Source organism: Antechinus flavipes, chromosome 2, assembly GCF_016432865.1.
Source record: "Antechinus flavipes isolate AdamAnt ecotype Samford, QLD, Australia chromosome 2, AdamAnt_v2, whole genome shotgun sequence".
Taxonomy (NCBI): Eukaryota; Metazoa; Chordata; class Mammalia; order Dasyuromorphia; family Dasyuridae; genus Antechinus; species Antechinus flavipes.
In genome coordinates, this window is record NC_067399.1 from 596546503 (window position 1) to 596567890 (window position 21388).

The 21388-nt window shown below is 36.7% G+C and overlaps 1 protein-coding gene across 1 annotated transcript in view; it reads left to right on the forward strand.

Annotated features, from left to right (window-relative positions):
- Positions 1 to 13882: 13882 nt before the first annotated feature.
- ENO4 (enolase 4) overlaps positions 13883 to 21388 on the forward strand; it is a 42982-nt gene continuing 35476 nt past the window's right edge. The window contains exons 1-2 of the mRNA XM_051981508.1: positions 13883 to 14163; positions 17091 to 17219. Of these exons, the coding sequence (XP_051837468.1) occupies positions 14005 to 14163; positions 17091 to 17219 (288 nt within the window). The 5' untranslated portion in view covers positions 13883 to 14004. The remainder of the gene's footprint in view (positions 14164 to 17090; positions 17220 to 21388) is intronic.

Genomic DNA, 21388 nt, shown 5'->3' on the forward strand with positions numbered 1-21388 from the left:
GAGATAAGCCTTTGGCTCAGTGTCAGGGCCAGTCCTTCTCCCTGGACGGGGGAAAGAGATTTTGGATCCTAGGGGGTGGCCACCGAGAGACCTTCCTCGGCCTCTAGTATTCAGTTATCTCTTTTCTGTGGACCAGAAGAGTGAGACCCAAATTTTGACTTCGGTCCAAAATTGGCATAAAGCATTCTAAAAGCCAGTTCTGGTTATTTTGAGGGGCCCCTGCAGCTGCAGCTGCCTATCCTGCAGCCGCTTGTCTGGTCTGGTGAGTACTCCTGTATCTGTAGCAAGTGGGCCCAGCTGGACGCAGTGTTTGACGGTGATCCTTACTGGCTCTTCATGGGACGCCATGTAAGAGTCCTGACCTGGTTCTGGAATACTAGTCTGTATGTGATTTGTCTGTCTGTTTTGTTGGTTGCTGTTGGTTGGGTCTATGTTCTGTGTGTTCTGTGTGATTTGTCTGTCTAAAAGCTTTGTTAACAACGTTGGAACAGTGCTTAGTTTAAAATTGTGATTTCTAACTTTTAATCTGTTGCACTAATTCGTAAGCAAAAAGCAGCAACAGGATTTTAAAAAAATGTAAGGTGAAAATGGAGATCTGTGTGTGTCTCTGTGTGATTTTGTTTGCTTTGTATTTTGTGTTCTGTGTTTAAAAGTTAGCAATCTTGTAAGAAATAAGAATTCAGCCTCTGTGTTGCAGGCTTAGAAAATATCAAGTTTGAAAAATCTTTCTCTCTCCCTCTCTTTGTCTCTGGCTGACTGCAGCAGCCTATGAGAAAACAGGAGGAAAGGGAGAGAAAGGAAGAAATAAATTTTTAAAAAATAGATTGAAAAGGATTGGAAAGTTTGGAAAGTTAAATATATGTATATATATATATATATATGGAGAGAGAGAGAGAGAGAGAGAGAGAGAGAGAGAGAGAGAGAGAGAGAGAGAGAGAGAGAGAGAGAGAGAGAAGAGCAGTTTGTTAACATTTAAAGAAAAGAAGTTTGAATGGAATATCTAGGTTTTTTTTGTGAAGGCAGAGAAAAGCACTAAACCGGCTTGCAAGTTCACAGAAACCCCTTTGGATTCTGGAAGGGAAAAAGGGAATTCAAGGTGAAACAAACTTCTCTCTGGGGGAGGAGGTCCTGAAAAAAGCCCCAAGTCTGTTTGCTGATTTAAGAGCTTTGTTAAGTTTTAAGAACAATGATTTAGAAATTTGGGAATTGGTTAAATTTTTAAATTTGTAAGTGAATGGAATTGGCTAAGTCTTTCCTGGAAGAAATTTGATTAAGAAGTTTGGGATGGTTCTGAAAAAGAAAAAAATTGTGAGAAACGATTATGCTATAGTCTTTGCATGCTAGATTTGTTTATTCTGAGTATAAGATCTTAGAATCTGTTTGAGTATTGATAACTTTCTTACTAAAAAGGAAGAAAGAAAAAAGAAGAGAATAGAATTCCAATTTAACCTGGGCTCGGTCATGGAAGCTCTGCCTAGCAATGCTAATTTCTGTCAGACAACACTCAGGTAGAATAAGAAAAAAAAATTTGTAAGGCCCCTGTATTAATTTGGTTCAGAGTTTGTTACCTTCTGAAATATATTGAATTATTTGTTAACATAAGTTATATTTTAAATCCAATTCTGCTGGACACGTGTGGGTTTATGGAGGTTTGGGCTATTCACTATAGCGTGAATCTTACAGGTTTTTGAAGGAAAAAGGAAAGAGGAATACAGGTGATTTAGGAAGGACTGATTTGTAGGGGAAATTAGAGGTTTGCATGGTTTTAGGAAGGTAAAAGAAAGACTTTGGGGAGTAGGTGAAGAGGTGGGGGAGGGAGCCACCCACCCCCATTGTCTTCTGCTACTTTATCAAAGGAGCATCTGGTAGGAAAGTTCTTTAAGGAGATTGTTCAAGTATGTAGCTAAGGAGAAAGAGAAAGTTGGAAATGGGTGGATTTGGGAAGAAACCTGATGTTGGGAAACTGATGGGCTAAATCTTGAAAAGGATCCCCATGTAGGAAATTGAGTGGGGAACCTGAGGGAAGTTTTTTTCCCCCCTAGGGGGCAGGAGTGGGAGGAGCGTGGCCACATGGAATCCTCTCCTCCCCTCACCCCCCTGAGTGTTTTCCTGCCGTTTTTTTTTGTTTTGTTTTTTTTTTTTTTTTAATCTGATTACCGCCAGTGCAGCAAACTGTGGTTTTTTAAAGGGCCTGTTAACTTTTAGGTTAATTGACTGAATATTTGTTTCTTGATACATAAATTTTTTTTGGTTGAGAGATATGGTCATAAATGTGATCCATACATTGGTACGAATATTTCTAAAAGTTTAATTGCTATTAAAAAAAAAAAAAAAAACTTCTTGAATTCTTTTATGTGGAATTGGGTCTTTTGTATAAGTTTAAATTGTTTGTATTGGGTCATCCTGAGGTTATTTAAAGGGCCTCTGAACATAATAGTTTTTTCTTTGTCCTTTTGAAAATGTTTCTGTTACCATACTACCTAAACTAATCTATTTATTTAGTGCTATACCAATCAGACTCCCAAAATACTATTTTGATGACCTAGAAAAAATAACAACAAAGTTCATATGGAAAAACAAAAGGTCAAGAATTTCAAAGGAATTAATGAAAAAAATCAAATGAAGGTGGCCTAACTGTACCAGATCTAAAATTATAAAGCAGCAGTTACTAAAACCATCTGGTATTGGCTAAGAAATAGACTAGTTGATCAATGGAATAGGTTAGGTTCAAAGGACAAAACAGCTAATAACTTCAATAATCTAGTGTTTGACAAACCTAAAGACCCCTGTTTTTGGGATAAGAACACAGTATTTGACAAAAATTGCTGGGGAAATTGGAAATTAGTATGGCAGAAACTAGGCATTGACCCACACTTAACACCGTACACCAAGATAAGGTCAAAATGGGTTCATGACCTAGGCATAAAGAATGAGATTATAAATAAATTGAAGAGCATAGGATAGTTTACCTCTCAGACCTGTGGAAGAGGGAGCAATTTATGACCAAAGAAGAACTAGAGATCACTATTGACCACAAAATAGAAAATTTTGATTATATCAAATTGAAAAGTTTTTGTACAAACAAAACAAATGCAGACAAGATTAGAAGGGAAACAATAAACTGGGAAAACATTTTTACACTCAAAGGTTCTAATAAAGGCCTCATTTCCAAAATATAGAGAGAACTGACTCTAATTTATAAGAAATCAAGCCATTCTCCAATTGATAAATGGTCAAAGGATATGAACAGACAATTCTCAGACGAAAAAATTGAAACTATTTATAGCCATATGAAAATATGCTCCAAATCATTATTAATTAGAGAAATGCAAATTAAGACAACTCTGAGATACCACTACATATCTGTCAGATTGGCTAAAATGACAGGGATAGACAATGTGGAATGTTGGAGGGGATGTGGGAAAACAGGGACACTGATACATTGTTGGTGGAATTGTGAACACATCCAGCCATTCTGGAGAGCAATTTGGAACTATGCTCAAAAAGTTATCAAACTGTGCATACCCTTTGATCCAGCAGTGTTTCTACTGGGCTTATACCCCAAAGAGAGACTAAAGAAGGGAAAGGGACCTGTATGTGCCAAAATGTTTGTGGCAGCCCTGTTTGTAGTGGCTAGAAGCTGGAAAATGAATGGATGCCCATCAATTGGAGAATGGTTGAGTAAATTGTGGTATATGAACGTTATGGAATATTATTGTTCTGTAAGGAATGACCAGCAGGATGAATACAGAGAGGACTGGCGAGACTTACATGAACTGATGCTAAGTGAAATGAGCAGAACCAGGAGATCATTATATACCTCAACAAGGATACTGTTTAAGGATGTATTCTGATGGAAGTGGATCTCTTCGATAAAGAGAGCTAATTCAGTTTCAATTGATCAAGGATGGACAGAAGCAGCTACATCCAAAGAAAGAACACTGGGAAATGAATATAAACTGCTTGCATTTTTGTTTTTCTTCCTGGGTTATTTATACCTTCTGAATCCAATTCTCCCTGTGCAACAAGAGAACTGTTCGGTTCTGCACACATACATTGTATCTAGAATATACTGTAACCTATTTAACATGTAAAGGACTGCTTGCCATCTGGGGAAGGGGATAGAGGGAGGGAGGGGAAAAATCGGAACAGAAGTGAGTGCAAGGGATAATGCTGTAAAAAATAACTCTGGCATGGGTTCTGTTAATAAAAAGTTATTTAAAAAAAAGAAAAGAAAATGTTTCTGTTATGGACAATATGCAATTTGGAATGTTTTTCTATGTATTGAGTATTTTAAAAGCAAAATTATTTGTATGTATAATGTTCACTCATGTAACATCTACCTAGATATGATGATTGTTCTAAGTTGTGAACTTACTGAGGCAAAATTCTTTCTGTTATTACTATAAGGTTATGATAAATAATTGTTTAAGATTTATCAGAAATTTGATTGATGGAATTTGTTATTGGAGGTAAAATTTCTTGGACTTAATTAGTTAATGCTATTTGGGAGTTTTAAAGCTCTACCCTCTGACAGTTACTGGGACAATTGATAAGCAGTTAAAACTCAACTGCTTATGTTATTATGTTCTTGCATTTTTCCTTGGGTAACTGATCTCTCTGATCAGAGCAATGGTCAATAGAATTGTTAATGCAATTCAATTATGTCGTGCCTTGCTATTTTCAATCTGGCTATATGTAATCATTGTATCCTAAATGCTTGGGCAACTAAGTATTTCACCTGGTCATCTGTCTGTTACTGGATATTTGTGTTTTGTTTCTTTGAGGTTTCTACATGATAACTGGACAATTAACAGGGGTCTCTGAGACCTCACTGATGTTACAACTTAGGACTGGAGCTGTTTGCTTGGCCTATAAAGTAAACTCAGAGTCACAAAGGAAACTGCTGGCCAATTTATTTTGGCCTCCTCATAGTTTGCAGCAGTCTGGTGAACTGAGTCTTTCCCTATCTGAGGCTGATCTAATTTTTATTTGTTAGATTTGTGTTTTTGTTCTAGATTTTGGTCAAATTACAGATATTGGCTTGCTTCTGGAACCTGGATCAGCTTTGATCAGCTTTGATTGTCAGCCTGACGCACCCATTCTGCAAGGAATGAGAGCCTCCTATCACTTCACAGCCTGGAGCAGCAGTTTTAAATGAGACCATGGACTAGACCCTGCATCTAGTGTACTTTGGACTGATATAAGGGACTTTGGGAATGGTTGATGACTGACTGTTAAACCTTGCCTGGATCATCTATTACTGTGTATTTAAGATTTGGGATGGGATTTGTTAAAACTGTGTAATTGTTACTGTTATGCTTGAGGGCTTTTTAGGAAATGCTACTGTACTAGTCTGTTATGTATAGGGATTTTGATTCATTCTTGGGACTTAAATGTGGAATGGTCATTTGATAATTCCTTTCCGTGAGAAAAAAAAGGAGAGGAAGAGCTAGAACATTGGGAAAACTGGTCTATTTTTTTCAAAATACCTGAAAGAATGGGAACCCCAAGCTCCTATTCACTTCTGCCCTACTCCTATCTCACTAGTTCAGGTTGAATTTGGATGCTTTGGCTTTAGAATCCCTTATTTTGTTAAAATTGCCCTGACAGACTCAGTTTTGGGGATTTTTTTTTTTTAAGAAAAGTTTTAGAAATCAGACACCTGTCCTGGGACTGGCAGTCTCTCTGATCTGTTTTTTCTTCAGTCCTGTAACCCCAGTTCATTAATTAGTACCTTAGCATTTCAAAGGACCTTGTTTGATATAAGGCATCTAAAAGTTTGGGGTTTGCCTGCCGTGATGGTCTAACTGTGCATAATCTGCTCTGCAATCTGATCCTTTCTGCAGTCCTGTCTGTTTCTCTGGGCTGGGACAGGTGAAGCTACTCCAAGCCTCCCCCTTTTCCCCTGGAGAGATCTGCCCCTCTGAATGGGCTTGAGCCTTGAGCCCTGCTGCTCTGTAAGCAAAGACTGAGTTAAGTGCACAAATGACCACAGACCTAACTCACAGTGAACTGTCCATCTCAAACTGGATTCTCTGGCTGAGATGGTGCCTCAACTATAGAGGACCTGACATGCTTGCAACAGGGAGCCTTTGTACTGCTGTTAACTCTAGGGTTATCAGGAAGAGACTTGTCCTTGCATTTTTCTAGTTTTATTTAATGTTGAGCCACAGTTCTCTTTAATTGTCCTGACTCAGTTTCCCTAATTGGTTCTGCCTTGGTTTCCCTAAGTTGTTCTGTCTCAAGTTTCCTTAACTGTTCTGCCTGATCCCCTTAGTTGCAAATCCCCCTTCTGGTTCATTAAGGACTGAGTGCCACTTGCTCTAAGGTTATAAAATGTTAATGTGAGACTCAAGGGGGAGTCCAGACTTCCTGGCTCCTATCAGAATGTCCAGTGTCTCCCACCACGCTGTCAGAACCAGATCCATAGTCTGTTCCCACTCTCTGTGTTCTGACCCTGCCCCTGCCTTGGTTTACCGCCGTGGTTGTACCATGTGTGTGTATACATGTCATTGAGAACTCACATTAACCACTGAGAATAGAATCCTGTCCAGTCAATCAAACTCTCCCTTTGATAGAATGTTGGGAGCTCTCTGGTCTCTGTCTTGCCTCAGTCTCTCTGGCCTTACATTTGCCTTGTTAGTTTTCAGGTCGATGCAGACATTCAGACCCTAGAGGGTCTCCTTACTCATCTAGGAAGGTCAGTGGGCTCCCTGGCAGAAGTTGTGTTACAGGCCCGCCATGGGTTAGATCTGCTGTTCATGAAGCAAGGGGTTTGTGCATGGCACTGGGAGAATCTTGTTGCTTTTATGCAAAATCAGTTGGGTGTCATTAGGGAATCTCTTGCTTCTCTGTGTAAGCAGTTAGATGAACAGGAGGCCAGTCGTGAGGCTTCAAGCAGTCAATCTATGACTGGCTGACCGTCCTCCTCGGGAGTTACAGGCCCAGTCCTCTTGTTCTTTTTCCTCCTCCTAATAGGTCCCAGCATAAGAAAGTGCCTCATCTCTTACATTCAGGATCGCATACAGACCTGGAACTTTTCGCTCTTAAGATGACTTATTCCCGGTTGGCCTCAGATGAGTCACAACTATGAGCATAAAAAGGGGGGAGTGAAATGGACAAAGTACTGGTCCTCTCCTCCCCTCCCTCAGTCTTAGGGCCTGGGGCTGGCAGAGAAGGGTCTGCTCAGCTAGATTAGGGGACTTCTTTTGCACTTCAAAGTGCCAAATCAACAATGCTCCCAAGGATATCTGTTGCGTGAGGGTGGTCACCTAACCCTGATCCCTATCTATGTTAAAACATCTGCCATTGTACCTTTTGTCCTGTAAAGTTGAGTCACTGTTTAATGTCAAAGGTGCCATCAAGTGTGAACAAGAATGCTTATAAGGCTGCCCCTACTTCAGTTGGGCACAGAACCATGCCAGAATCCTTCTGGAGGTCCGTCCTGGCCATGCACACCATCTAGGCCAGTTACAAATAAATTATTTCTAAATTATGGCTGTCTTTTATTGCCTGGGCTATTTCACACTAACAGAATCGATGTCTGGGCAAGTAATCTTGGGATACCAGCACAGTTTTTCTCTGAACTGCCATAGTTTGGCCAGAAAACTAAGAGACAGAGTGAGCAGAACATGACTTCTTTGGGGAATGGGGAGAGGGGAGAATAGCTGTGCAGCACTCTATTAAGCCTAAGGGAAAGAGCACAGCATTCAGAGGGGGTAGCATTTTGACTACCCAAAAGTTACCTGGAACAGAGTCCTAAGCTAGTACACCATGAATTGCCCAATGTGGTAAAAGACTGAGATGCTTTGAGATCCAGCCCCACAAAGAAACTATCATCAAAGAGGGAAATCAGAAAAAAGAAAGATTGAAATTACTAGAGATCTCAGGAAGAAGAAGACACAAAGACCTTGAACATAAGCAGATAAATCAGCAAAGAAAATGTTAACTGAAGGAAATATGTTCTACAGAGCTAGTAAATGAATTCAGGCATCTACAAATAAATACTGTAAAATAAAAGAAACTGGTCTAATACTTGATGAGAGAAGGGTTCCATAGAATGTGAGGAAAACATGGAATTACAACACATTGCTCCTGAATGACTTGAAAGAGAAATGAAAATTATGAGAGCTTAATTTATGTCCTGCCTTGCAAAAATAAGTCAAAACAGGAAAACTAGAATCAGCAATGACAAATCTCACCCAAGAAACAAACAAACAAAAAAAGAATAATAAAATGAGAATATAAAATACAGAAATGTAGAATAATCTAGATGAAGAGAAGCAAGAACATATGGATCTCAAAGCTAGGAAACAGACAAACAATGTAAGGATTATAAGTATCCCAAAAGAATATGACAACAAAAACAACCTCTAACACCATAAATCAGGAAATAATTGAAGATAATTGGCCCAAATTTCTGCATTTAAAAAGTGATACACTAATTGAAAGAATTCACAGATCACCTGCCCCATCAAAGAAAGACAAACAAGCCTAAAACACAAAGCGATTATATTTAAAAACAATTCAATTCAGAATAACAAGTTGTACAAATGAAGTGGAGAAAGACCCTCAAATACAAAGGAAAAAATATTTGAATAAAACAATTATTTTCTGCACCCATAAAAAAATCACAGGAAGAAATGGAATACTGTGTTAAAGAGAGCAATGGAACTCAGGTTGCAGCCCAGGTTTTTCTATCCTAAATCTAAGTTTAACATTCATGGAAAAAATATGGACATTCAATAGTAAATAGTAAAAATTAGAAAGAAAATCAAAACTGAAGACATTATTAGCTTCTCAAATACCACGAGCAGAAATGCAGGAGGAATGAATAAATGCAGATATTAAAGACCACAAGAGTAACATAGTAATAGTAAAAGCATCAATAAGAATTTTCTTTCTAAATGTACACAAGGAGACAAGTTACTGGAGGAAATCTGGTAGACATAACAGTGAAGAGATGGACAGGGACATTTTAAACAAAGAAAAAAGGGAAATCTATTGGGCAAGCTTTACAAGGCAATGGCAGAAATTGCCTAGAAGAGACAACTTTGAATGGATAATCTGGAAGCTTTGATTGCATGAGGAATACACAGAGAAAGACCACACAATTATAGGCAACATAAATCAAAAAACAAGAATCTAGAGTAGATAGAGAAGGTGGATAATAAAGAAAGTAAAAGAAATATCTTTTGGAAAGGGTCATAAAATTGAAATTTAGAAAACTAAAGACTTTGATTAATTGGAAGGAAAAAATGGGAGGAGATTATATACCCAGATAAAGACAAGATAGAAAAGGTAATTAATAGGCAAAATCCAAGGGGAAAAGAAAAACAAAGGAAATGAGATAATCGGGGGTGATGGAAAGGGAACCAGTGGGAACAAGAACACCTTAAAGGATATTAAGGTAAAGTAACTGAAGAACATAGTACTATGTTCATAGCAAAAGAGAGAAAACATCATAATTTGGAAAAAACAACAATATTAAAGATCAAGGAAAAATATAAATCTAACTCATAATTCTAACTGTGAATAGGATTAAGCAATCAAATAAAATTAAAAGGCTTGGAGCAGTGAGGTGATGCAGTAGATAGACACCAGCCCTGAAGTCAGGAGGACCTGAGTTCAAATATGATCTCAGACACTTAACACATCTTAGCCTGGGAAATCACTTAACCTCAATTGCCTCAGGGGAAAAAAAGAACTGGCAAATTGGATAAGAAAGCAAACACATTTAAACAACAAAAATATACTCAAAATAAAAGCAAAGGAATGTGAGGGAAAGTTTCCTTGCATCAAGTGAATCTAAAACAACAGTAGTTGCAATCATGCTCTGACAAAGCAAAAACCAATATTCAAAAAACTAGAAAGGGATTTAAAGAAAAAAAAAACTATATTATGCTTAAAGAAACTTTAAAAAATTACCAATAATAAACCTATATGCTTTAAATGCTTTAATATCCAGAGTCATAAAGAATACATTAGTTGAGTTTGAAGAAGACATAGATAAATAACATGATAGTGACAGGAGATTTCAACATTCTTCTCTCAGTTCTGGATAAGTCTAGCATAACGATAAAAAGGGGAAATGGAATTGAATAAAATTGCTGCAGAAAGAAGAATTAAGACTTATGGCATCTTCTAAGTGACACAGTAAAAGAATATACATATTTCTCAGCACCATATGGAACTTTTACAAAATTGAGTATACTCTATGGCATGGAGATATTACAAATGAATGTAAAAAGGCAGAAATAGTAAATACATCTTTTATAGACCATAATGAAATAAAAATAGTAATTGACTCAGACAATACAAACAAAAGATGCAGTCTAAGATGAAATTTAACAAAGAACAAATCAGAGAAACAATGAATAAGCATGTAAGAAACAATATACCAAAATTTCTGGCATGCAGTTAAATCCCTTCTTGAGAGAAAAATCTAAAATTTTATAAACATTTATTAAAAAATAGGAAAAAAATAATGAATTGAATATGCATTAGCAAATAAAAACAATAGACAAACATAAAATAACACAAAAGAGAACATATTTAACATTAGAAGAGAAATGTATACATTTAAAACAAAATTCTACAGAAATGATAACTGAAATGAAAAACTAATTCTTTGAAAAATAATAAAATTGATAAACCCTTAGCTAATTTCTCCTTTCTTGTCTGTCTTCTGGCTTCCGTGTCTCAGCTAAACTTCAACCTCAAAAAAAAAAAAAAAAAGAGAGAGCCTTTCCTGGTCTCCCTTAATGCTAGTCCCATACCTTTGAAATTATCTTCAATTTATCCTGTGTTATATGTTGTTTGCATATACCTATTTGCAAGTTGTCTGCCCCTTTAGTTTGTGAGTTCCTTTTAGGGCAGAGGCTATTTTTGCCTGTTTTTACATCTTCAGCACTTATCCCAATACTCAACCCATACTGGGTGCTTAAATGCTCATAATGCATCATAGAAATTGAACTTCTATAGCAAGACTACTCTCCTTAATTTTCTGGTTCTAACTCCCAGTAAGACCAAGAAACATATAAAAAGAGATGGCAGAAATATCCTCAATACATTCAATATACATATAGTGGAAGTATTTTATAAAAATAAAAAAGTAGTCATGTGGGTCCATAGTTGTTGACATCCTTTTAAAAATTACTCTTTTCTTTGAGGGAGGGTAATTCGTGATTTTATTACAAGGAAAAACCATGTGTAAATACACATATACATATATGCATATATGTTACATATGTGTACACATATACACAAATATACTTAAACCATTTCAAAAGAGTGTCAACCTTAGGGGGTTCTTCCTGACAATGTTCTTAAGGGGTATTTCTACTTCCTCATATACCTCATCTTTTAAGAATTTGTTAGTTTGAAAAGAGAAAAAAAAAGTAGTTGTTAAGCTGCCATGTTTCCAAAAAATGGAAGGTTTATTTAATCACTAGGAGAGAAATTTCACAATTCCATTTATTTGGGTTCAAAACTAGATGTCAATCTTATTCCATAACCAGACTTAACATAATCTGGGGAACAAAGACATTCTGAAACAAGTTATCTCCCAAGGAGTTTAGGAAGCTAAAAAATATACTTCAATTGCAACAGAATAACAATGATATGCTTAATGATGTCCTTGGCTTCTTTATTTAAAAGGAGAAACTGGTAAGGATGTGACAGTCTTTAGAGATAATAGCATTTATGCTTATAGCACTTTGAGGTTTGCAAAGAGCTTTACAAAAATTATCTCATTTTATATTCACAACATCCCTAGGAGGTAGATGCTATTATTATCCCATTTTGCAAAAGGTTAAGTGACTGGCTCAAGATCACATGAGAAGTAAATAGATTTGAACTCAGGTCTTCCTGACTAGCATTATAGTCAGTCTTGAAAGCTGCACAATATTACAAAAAAAAAAAAATCCTACATATTACATTCAACTTAATTCAACAAGTGTCCTTATCCCCACCCCTTTCCTCTTCCATACTTTCCCCCTCCACACTTTCCCCCTTCTTCTCTTGTTCCCCCTCTCCCTCTGACATTCAAAATTGATATTTCTAGCCTTCTAGAATCTCCACCTATCTAGAGGACTTCCTAATTGACTGAAAGACAGATAAAAAGACTTGGCAAGAGCTTGGCAAGCTAGTAAATGTTTGTTAGAGGTGGATTTTGGTCTTCCAAAATAGTGAGGAGGTCTGGGAGGTGTTGGAAAGGAAGGAAAGGGAGTAAGCATTTTTATAATGCTTATTCTATGTCACAAACTTTACAAATACTATCACATTTGATCTTCAGAACAACTCCATTAGATAAAATGTTCTAGAATAGATTAAGACTAAGCAAGAGTCTCACAGCTAGTAAATCTGAGGCCAATTTGAATTCTGGTCTCCCTGTTGCTAGGCCTAGTACTCAATTCACTGAGCCATCCTTCTTTCTATTCTCTCTTTTTTTTTTTCTGCCCCAGTTTTTATTCTCTCTACTCTAGTAGAATAGATTACTGATAGACTACTGATCTAACTGGTCTCCTTGCTTCCAATCTCCTCTCCTCAATTCCAATCTGCACACCAGTACCAAACCAATCTTTGTAAGCCATTTATTACTATCCTACACAAAACTTTTAATGACTTTTCATTGATTTAGAATAAAGACTGTCTTTGGCCTCTGCCACGGTTTCCTTCTCTTGGACTACCTTCAGGGTGTTCCAACTTTATCAGATCTTCAAAGCCCAGCTCAAATATCACTTCTCTAAATATAAATCTCTGTTAACTAGTCAAGTGAAAAAGAGCTGATCACTTTCACTACAATGTACCCAATTTCCCTCAATTATAAAAGGAATTGAAATAGGTGATCTCTAAGCTTTTTTAAAATGCTATGAACTGGTGAAATCTAAATTCTCCCACCATTCTCCAAAGAACACTGAATTTGAATAGGATGTGGGTTCATACTCTACTAATTCCCTGAATGATCTTTGTCAAGCTACTTCACATCTCTGAATTTGTTTGCTTATTTATAAAAATGATGATAAAGATGATAGCTTGAATTTATGACTGTACTTTAAGGTTTTCAAGGCACACTTTTTTGATCCTCATACTGGGGTGTGGGGATGGCAGGGAGTAGGTGCTATTGTTCTATTTTAGCTCAGTGTCACACACAAAAAAAAGCATTAGAGACAGGATTTGAATATGAAGTGGAGTGGAAATTTTTAATGTGTGAGGTCTTCTCAAAAAGAGTCTCTAAAATGGGGTGGGAGGGCTCTAGATGAGCAGGGAGACAGCATAGATTCAAATCTCTGGTTTACTCTTCCCTAGGGCCCAGAGTTTTTCATCTGAAACCTGAGAAGGTTGTACTATGAGACCATGAAAGACTCTGTGTTGTAAGAACAAGGTGCACCAAGAGAAGGAGTAAAAGGAGAGAGAGAAAAGAAGGAAAAGGGAAGAGAGGGGAGGGAAAGAGAGGAAAGAAAGGAGAGAAGGGGGAAGAGAGAGAGAGAGAAAACAGAAAGAGAGAAAGAGAGAGACTGAATAAGAGATAGAGAGAGAAAGAGGGAATAAGAAGGGGAAGGAAGGGGGGAGGAGAGTGGAGAGGGGAAAGGAAGAGAGGAGATCCGGAAGGAGAAGAAAGGAAGAGGAAGAGGAAGGGGGAGAGAGAAAGAGAGTCGGAGAGACAGAGAGAGACGGATATACAGAGATAGGGAGTGAGAAATAAACACATTCATACAGAGAAAGAGACGGGGAAAAGTAAGGGAGAGAGAGAGGAAGAAAGAGGAAAAGTTTGGGAATAAGAGGAGAGGACGAGAAGGGAGAAAGGGGGGCAGACGAGGCACTGAGAAAAGACAAACAGGAAAGGGGGAAGAGAAGATGGCAGAAGGAACCAAAAGACCGAACCCTCAAAAGGAGGTCTCGCGAGGTGCGAGCTCGGCCCATTGTCATGTTGCCTAGTAACGGCGAGGACGCTTAAGAGTCTGGGACTCGCTTCAGCTGTGGTCCCGGTTAACTGAGACCATGGGGGACGGAGGCAGTGGCCGAAATAATGCGCACGAGCTGTACAAACTGAAGCAGCGAGCTGTGGAGTACTATCGAACGAACAATGTGCCCCAACAGCTGGAAGACTTGCTCAACTCTACCTTTTACCTCCAGCCGCCCGACGTCTATGGGCACCTGGTACGCACTGGGGTTGGCATCCTGCCTGGCTGTTCGTCTCGCCCTGCCGGGGGTTGCCCAAAGCGGCTGCGCAAGAAGAGATTGCACCCTCGAAGGGCGCGTCTAGTGTGTTGCACCCTCCGGCTCTTCAGATTGGGAATGGGAAGGGCTGGGCAAGGGAGGAGACGACCAAAGGGGACTGATGTGTATCCGTGCAAGGGGAATGGGAAAATAACCGGAATTGAGAGTGAGGGGGTGAGCTCGTGGAGAGAGTGGGAAGAGGAAAAAAAGGAGGGTAGAAGGGAAGAGATAAAATTTTGTGTTGGGGATGGTAGTGTTAAATGCATTTATATAGAGATTTATATGTGGTAGGTAAATAAAAGTATTCCTCTTTTACAGAAAAAAACTGAGTTTCAAAAAGCTTAGGTGACTTATGCATGGTCTCATACTGAGTAAGTGTCAGGACCAAATCCTGAGGAAGGTCGTTCTGATTTCAAGTTCAGATTTTCCATCATTACTCCATGGTGGCACAAGCTTATCAAAGGATGTATGAAGGAGACCAGGAAATCTATGACATGCATTTTAGTCTGGACTTTTTCCTGTTGCATTGGACGAGCCACTGAGCTTCAGCTAATTCATCTTTAAAAGTAGAGATAATACTACTTGCTCACAAGATTATGAGGACTAGATGAGGCAATGTTCTTTGAATGTTAAATGCTTCACAAATGTGGGGCATTGTGATTCTTACCTGAAAGAAGTAGCATTGGGCAAAATTACAGTTGCCAGGGTCCTCTCTCTGCCACTCATGGTTTATGAGATACAAGAATGTGAATTTTGAAAAAAATAGCTGAATTTTGAATAATTGAAAATTGGAATAGCAATATGGCTTTCCTTCAAGTTAAATGTTCATTGGGCTGTATGCTGTAGGTGATCAATCAATGTTTGATGATGATGGAAGAGAGTTTCATAAAAAGAAATACAGACCCAAGGGAGCCTTAAAAGCTATCTAGTCAATAGGGCAGCTAGGGGCTAGAGCACAGGTCCTGGAGATAGGAGGACCTGAGTTCAAATCCAGCTCAGACATTAGCTGCCTCCCCAAATGGGGTGGGGAGTGAATTATCAAGACAGCCTATCATTTCACTTGTGGAGAAATCAAAAGACAGTCAAGGAACTTGCCCACATTCAAACAAAATGAGAAAACCAAACTAAAATCAAGGTCACATAACTTCTAGTTTTATATTCTTTTCAAAACATCAGGTTGACATAACATAGCTCATGTCCTATTGTGGTTTACACCATAGTTGGGAGAAAAAAAAAAGAAGTTATATATGAAACAATTGAAGCCCTAAACAATTTAATCATGGTAAATCAAATATTTGAGCACAGATTATAAACATATTAAGATTTCAGAGAAGGAAAGGATCAATTTTTAAGCTCTTTTTAGATTGTAAACTCCTTGAGGGAAGAGATTGTCTTTTGCTCTTCTTGTATATGCTCCGCACAGTGCCTGTCACATAGTAGTGGGTGCTTAATAAATATTAACTGACAGAACTAAATAGGCTATGTTGAATAGGGAAGGCTCATAGTAATCATGGGACTAGATTTGGATCTTGAAGAATGTTTAGAATTTGATAAGGCAGACAAGACATTCACTAAGATATACAAATAGAGTTTCCAAATAATTGCAAAACCACAAGAGAGTCCATTGAGCAAAGATCTCCTTGCAATTTTCACCTGGAAAGGAGACTTAAAATACCAAAGTCTCTTCTAGCTTTATCTATGAACCCTTAGAGTATTGTACTAAATACTTAGGCATATTAGTTAATAGGTCCTTTGAGACATCTCACATCCCACTGAAGTCTAAATAAAACCATTTAATATCCACGTAACCTTGTTTTGCTGAAGAGAAGAAACCAAAAAGTGAATGTAATATAATTATTTCCTCATTCCTATATAATTTCAATGTTCACCTTACCCATTCTACAATATAAATTAATCTTCAAAATTATATCCAATGGATGACAAAAACCCTTTAGATTATTTTCTACTATAGTATCTTCTCTGATACATTGTTGAGTTCTAGAATTTGGATACTTATATTGTCGGTTTTAGAATGTGTATTGTTTCCTCTTGCAGAATGTGATATTTTAAATATATACTAATAATGTAACTATAATCAACAATGTTATCATGAGATAGATGTGCTTTTGTTTTGCTTTTTAAGCAAATCACTTTCTCTCTTCCCCTTCCCTCTTAACTCTTCCAATATCATTATGTGAGGATAACTTTTCTTCTTTTTGTATATTCCTTTTTTCCTCTGTCTTCTAGTTTCTTTCTTACTACAAATAAGTAAAATCTTTTTTTCTTAAAATTTCTCCAAATGACTTCTGCTCTCTCCACTTCAGCAAAACTACTATTGCTAAGGTTTCCAACCCCTTTAACATCTAGGATTATTCATGGATTCATGGTGAATGAAACACAGCTACTGTGTTTTTCCTCACTATTATATTTTTAGATAAGATATCTTACTGAGAGCAATAGAAATGAGTTGACTCGGGATTCCTAGACAAAATTTCTGTATATGATAACATTCTTCACTGCCAATTGACCCATTTATTTCAGATGAGGTATATTGGTTAGAGAACATTACATTTAAAAATATCATGTGTACATTAAAAAATAGCATGCGTCACTTTGTTTGTTGAAAAGATATCTTTCCGTGTTGTCATGCTGTCTGAAAAGGTAGACACCACTGAGATAAACTTACAACTCTGTCCTTGAGGAAAGAGTTATTCCGACTGAACTATCATTATCAAGTTCAGGCATGAGGAACGGAACCTAAGAATAGTTTTAATACAAGCAGCAAAGTAAATTATATGGTTTATACTCTTACTAAAAAGAAATTTGATATTTATAATTTTACAATGCTTATTTTTTTTATTTTTAAGGCAAACTGCTTTTCGAAGCTTGCAAAACCTCCTACCATATACAAAGTAATAGGGAGAATAGTATTGGATGGTATGGGTCATCAAACTCTCAGAGTCGAAATATTCTGCACAGTTCAAAACCAGGTTAAGGTATGGAACTGCGTGGTTTTCTTGATTGTGTTTTATTGTGCTTTTTTCATGACAGTTCGTTACTATATTTTAGATTTCAATAGACTTTTGAGTTACAAAAAATGATTATTAATAATAATGATAATGCTAGTACCTTCCCTCTGTGATTGCCTTCAGTTTGTCTTGTATAGATCTGATTTGTATGTAGCTGTCTGCATGTTTTCTCCTACATTATACTGTGAGCTTCTTGAGAATACAGATTGTCTTATGCCTTTCTTTGCATCTCCGGATTTTAGCTTAGCACCTGGAAAAAGTACTTTATAAATAATGCTTAATAAATGGTAACTGATTAAATATGTTTTTAAATTCAATCATAGTAACATTGTTACTTACACAGAGAGAATTTGGTGTAGTGGAAAGAACACTGGGTATAAAATCAAAAGATACGGGTTTGACCGCTGGTTTTGCATTTAATGACCCATGTTATTGGGAGCTATTTCCCCCACACACACACCTTTCTGTATCTCAGTTATACCATTCTTAAAAGAAAGATAACATTAAGGTTGTTTCTAGCTCTTGCACTCTGTGATTCTAAGAGATATAAATTATGTAAATAAAACTATCATCAGGTGATTTATTTTAAAAAATATACTTAAAATATTAAAATTTTAAAAGTACAATATACTTAAAATAGTAAAAATATACTTAATAATAGACCATAATCACTAACAGTCAATAGAATGACATGACCACCAAAATAGCTCATACATACCTTATCTGTTCTAGTATTCAGAATCAGGAAGGTGAGAGTTATAGGATCATAGCAAAAAACATTCTAAAGAAAAAAAGAAGCAAAATAGGAAAATGGCTCTCTAATGAGGCTTTACAAATAGCTAAAGAAAGAAGGAAAATGAAAGGTAAAGGAGAGAGGAAATGATATATCCAACTCAATGCAGAATTTCAGAGAATATCAAGGAGAGATAAAAAAAAGGTTTTCTTAAAGGAGCAATAAAAAAAAAAAAGGAAGAAACAGAATGAGAAAGATGAGATCTCTTCAAGAAAATTAGAGATATTGGGAAAATTCCATACAAAAATGTGCATGATAAAGACAAAAATGATAGGGATTTAACTGAAGCAGAAGCGATTAAGAAGAGGTTTCAAGAATAAAGAAAAGAACTGTAAAAGAAAGGTGTTTTATCACTGAAGATAACCACAGGATATGGTTACTGATCTAGAGCCAGACATCCTGGAAAATGAAGTCAAATGGGCCTTAAGAAGCATTGTTAACAAATCTAGTGAAGGTGAGAACATTCCAATTGAGTCTATGTATAATCATAAAAGATTATGGTATTTTATTTTTTTATTTTTTCTACATATATTTCCACATTTATTGTACTTCATGAGAAAAATCAGATCAAAAAAAGGGAAAAAAAAACTCAAAGAAAATGAGAAAGAAAACAAAAAGGAAACCAACAACAACAATAACAAAGGTGAAAATACTATGTTGTGATCCACATTGTCCCTACAATCCTCTTTCTAAATGCAGATGGTTCTCTCCATCACAAGTCTATTGGAATTGGCCTGAATTACTTCACTTTGGAGAAGAACCATGTCCATCAGAATTGATCATGGCATAATCTTTTATCACTGTATACAATGTTATTTTGGTTCTGCTCACTTCAGTTAGCATTACTTCATGGAAGTCTCTCCAGGCCTTTCCAAAATCATCCTGCTGATCATTTATTTATAGAACAACAATGTTCCATAATATTCATATACCATAACTTATTCAGCTATTCCATAATTGATAGGAATTCACTAAATCTCCAATTCCTTGCCACTATAAAAAAGGGCTGCTAAGTATATTTTTGCACATGTAGCTCCTTTTCTTTTCTTTTCTTTTTTTTTTTTTTTAATAACTTTTTATTGATAGAACTCATGCCAGGATAATTTTTTACAACATTATCCCTTGCATTCACTTCTGTTCCGATTTTTCTCCTCCCTCCTTCCACCCCCTCACCCAGATGGCAAGCAATCCTTTACATGTTGAATAGGTTACAGTATATTCTGGCTACAATATACGTGTGCAGAACCGAACAGTTTTCTTGTTGCACAGGGAGAATTGAATTTAGGAGGTATAAATAGCTCGGGAAGAAAAACAAAAATGCAAGCAGTTTATATTCATCTCCCAGTATTCTTTCTTTGGGTGTAGCTGCTTCTGCCCATCTTTAATCAATTGAAACTGAATTAGTTTTCTTTATCGAAGAGATCCACTTCCATCAGAATACATCCTCAAACAGTATCATTGTTGAGGTATATAATGATCTCCTGGTTCTACATGTAGCTCCTTTTCCATTTTTTATGGCTTCTTTGATATACAGGTCCAGTAGAGGCACTGCTGGATTAAAGGATATGCACAGTTTGATAGCTCTTTGGGCATAGTTCCAAATTGTTCTTCAGAATGGTTGGATCAGTTCACAACTTCACCAACAATGTGTTAGTGTCCCAGTTTTCCCACAACCCCTCCAACATTTATCATTAACTTTTCCTGTCATTTTAGCCAAGGATAATACTGTTAAAATGCTGCACTCACTATGCCAGCAAATTTGGAAAATTCAACAGATTGGATTGGAAAATAGAATCGGCCACTAGATTGGAAAATGAAATAAGTTTATATTCCAATCTTAAAGGACAACAATGCCAAGGAATGTTCAAATTACTTGACAACTGCATTAATTTCACATGCCAGCAAAGTAAAGCTAAAGATTCTGCAAACTGGGCTTCAGTATTTGTAAACCAAGAATTACCAGAAAAGTAGACTGGTTTCCAAAGAAGTTGAGGAACTAGAAACCAAAGTGCCAACATTTGTTGAATTATGGAGAAACTACAGATGTTCTAGAAAAACAAACAAAAAAAAACCAAATCTTCTACTGTTTCATTAATTACTAAACCCTTTGATTGTGTGGACCACTGCAAAATGTGACAAGTTCTCAAAAAGAAGAGTGTACCAGATCATCTTGTTTTCTGAGTAGCCTGTGTGTGAGCCAAGAAACAATAGTTAAAACTGAACATGTAACAACTGATTGGTTTAAGATTGGAAGATTGAGTATATTATTTATTTAACATATATAGAGTACATCATGTGAAATGACAGGTTACATGAATCAAAAGTTTGAATTAAGGTCATCAAGAGAAATGTAAACAATTTCAGTTATGCATATGATACTCCTTTGATGGCAGAAAGTTAAGAGGAATGAAGATGCCTTTTGATGAGATGAAAGAGGAGAGTATAAAAGCTGTCCTGAAGCCTAATATAAACAAACAGAAAAACTAAGATCTTGGCAATTGGTCCCATTACTTTTTGGTGAACAGAGGGATAAGAAATGGAAGCAGTGTCAGTTTTCATATTCTTGGACTTAAAGATCACTGCAGATAGCAACTGTGGCCATGAAATTAAAACCCACTTGCTCCTTGGATAAAACATTATGGCAAATCTGGACAGCAAACTAATAAGCAGAGGTATCACCTTGCCCACGAAGGTTCATGTAGTCAAATTGATCATTTTTCCAGTACCAATGACTGAATGGCTATGAAAGTTGAACTATTAAAAAAGCTGAATGCCACAGAATCAATGCTTTCAAATTGTGGTGCTGGAGAATACTTGTACTCAGGGAGATCAAAGAAGTCAATATGTAAGATCAATTCAAGTTATTCAATGAAAGTTTAAATACTGAAGCTAAAGGCAACATAATGAAAAGACAGTCCTCATTAGAAAAGACCCCGATGTTGGGGAAGATGAAAAGCAAAAGGAGAAGGGAATGGCAAAGGATGAGGTGGATAGAATATATGGAAGCAACAAATATGAACTTGGACAGACTTCAGAACACATTGGAGTTTAGAAGGGCCTGGCATATTATGGTCTATGAGGCCATAAAGAGTCAGATATGAGTGAATGACAAATATACATTGCCCTGATAATCCATTGATTACCATTATTTTTAAAATCTCTCCAGGAATTTGTCTGACTCAGAATTTATTCTTTATTTAGATTTAGAATTTGTTTCCTGGAGCTTTTATTTTATTTTTTTAATTAAAGAACACTAAAAATCTATTATACCCACATTTCCCCAATAATAAACAGCATCCAAAGCCTAGTCTAATATGTCTTCAGTTTTAAGTGTATAGACTTT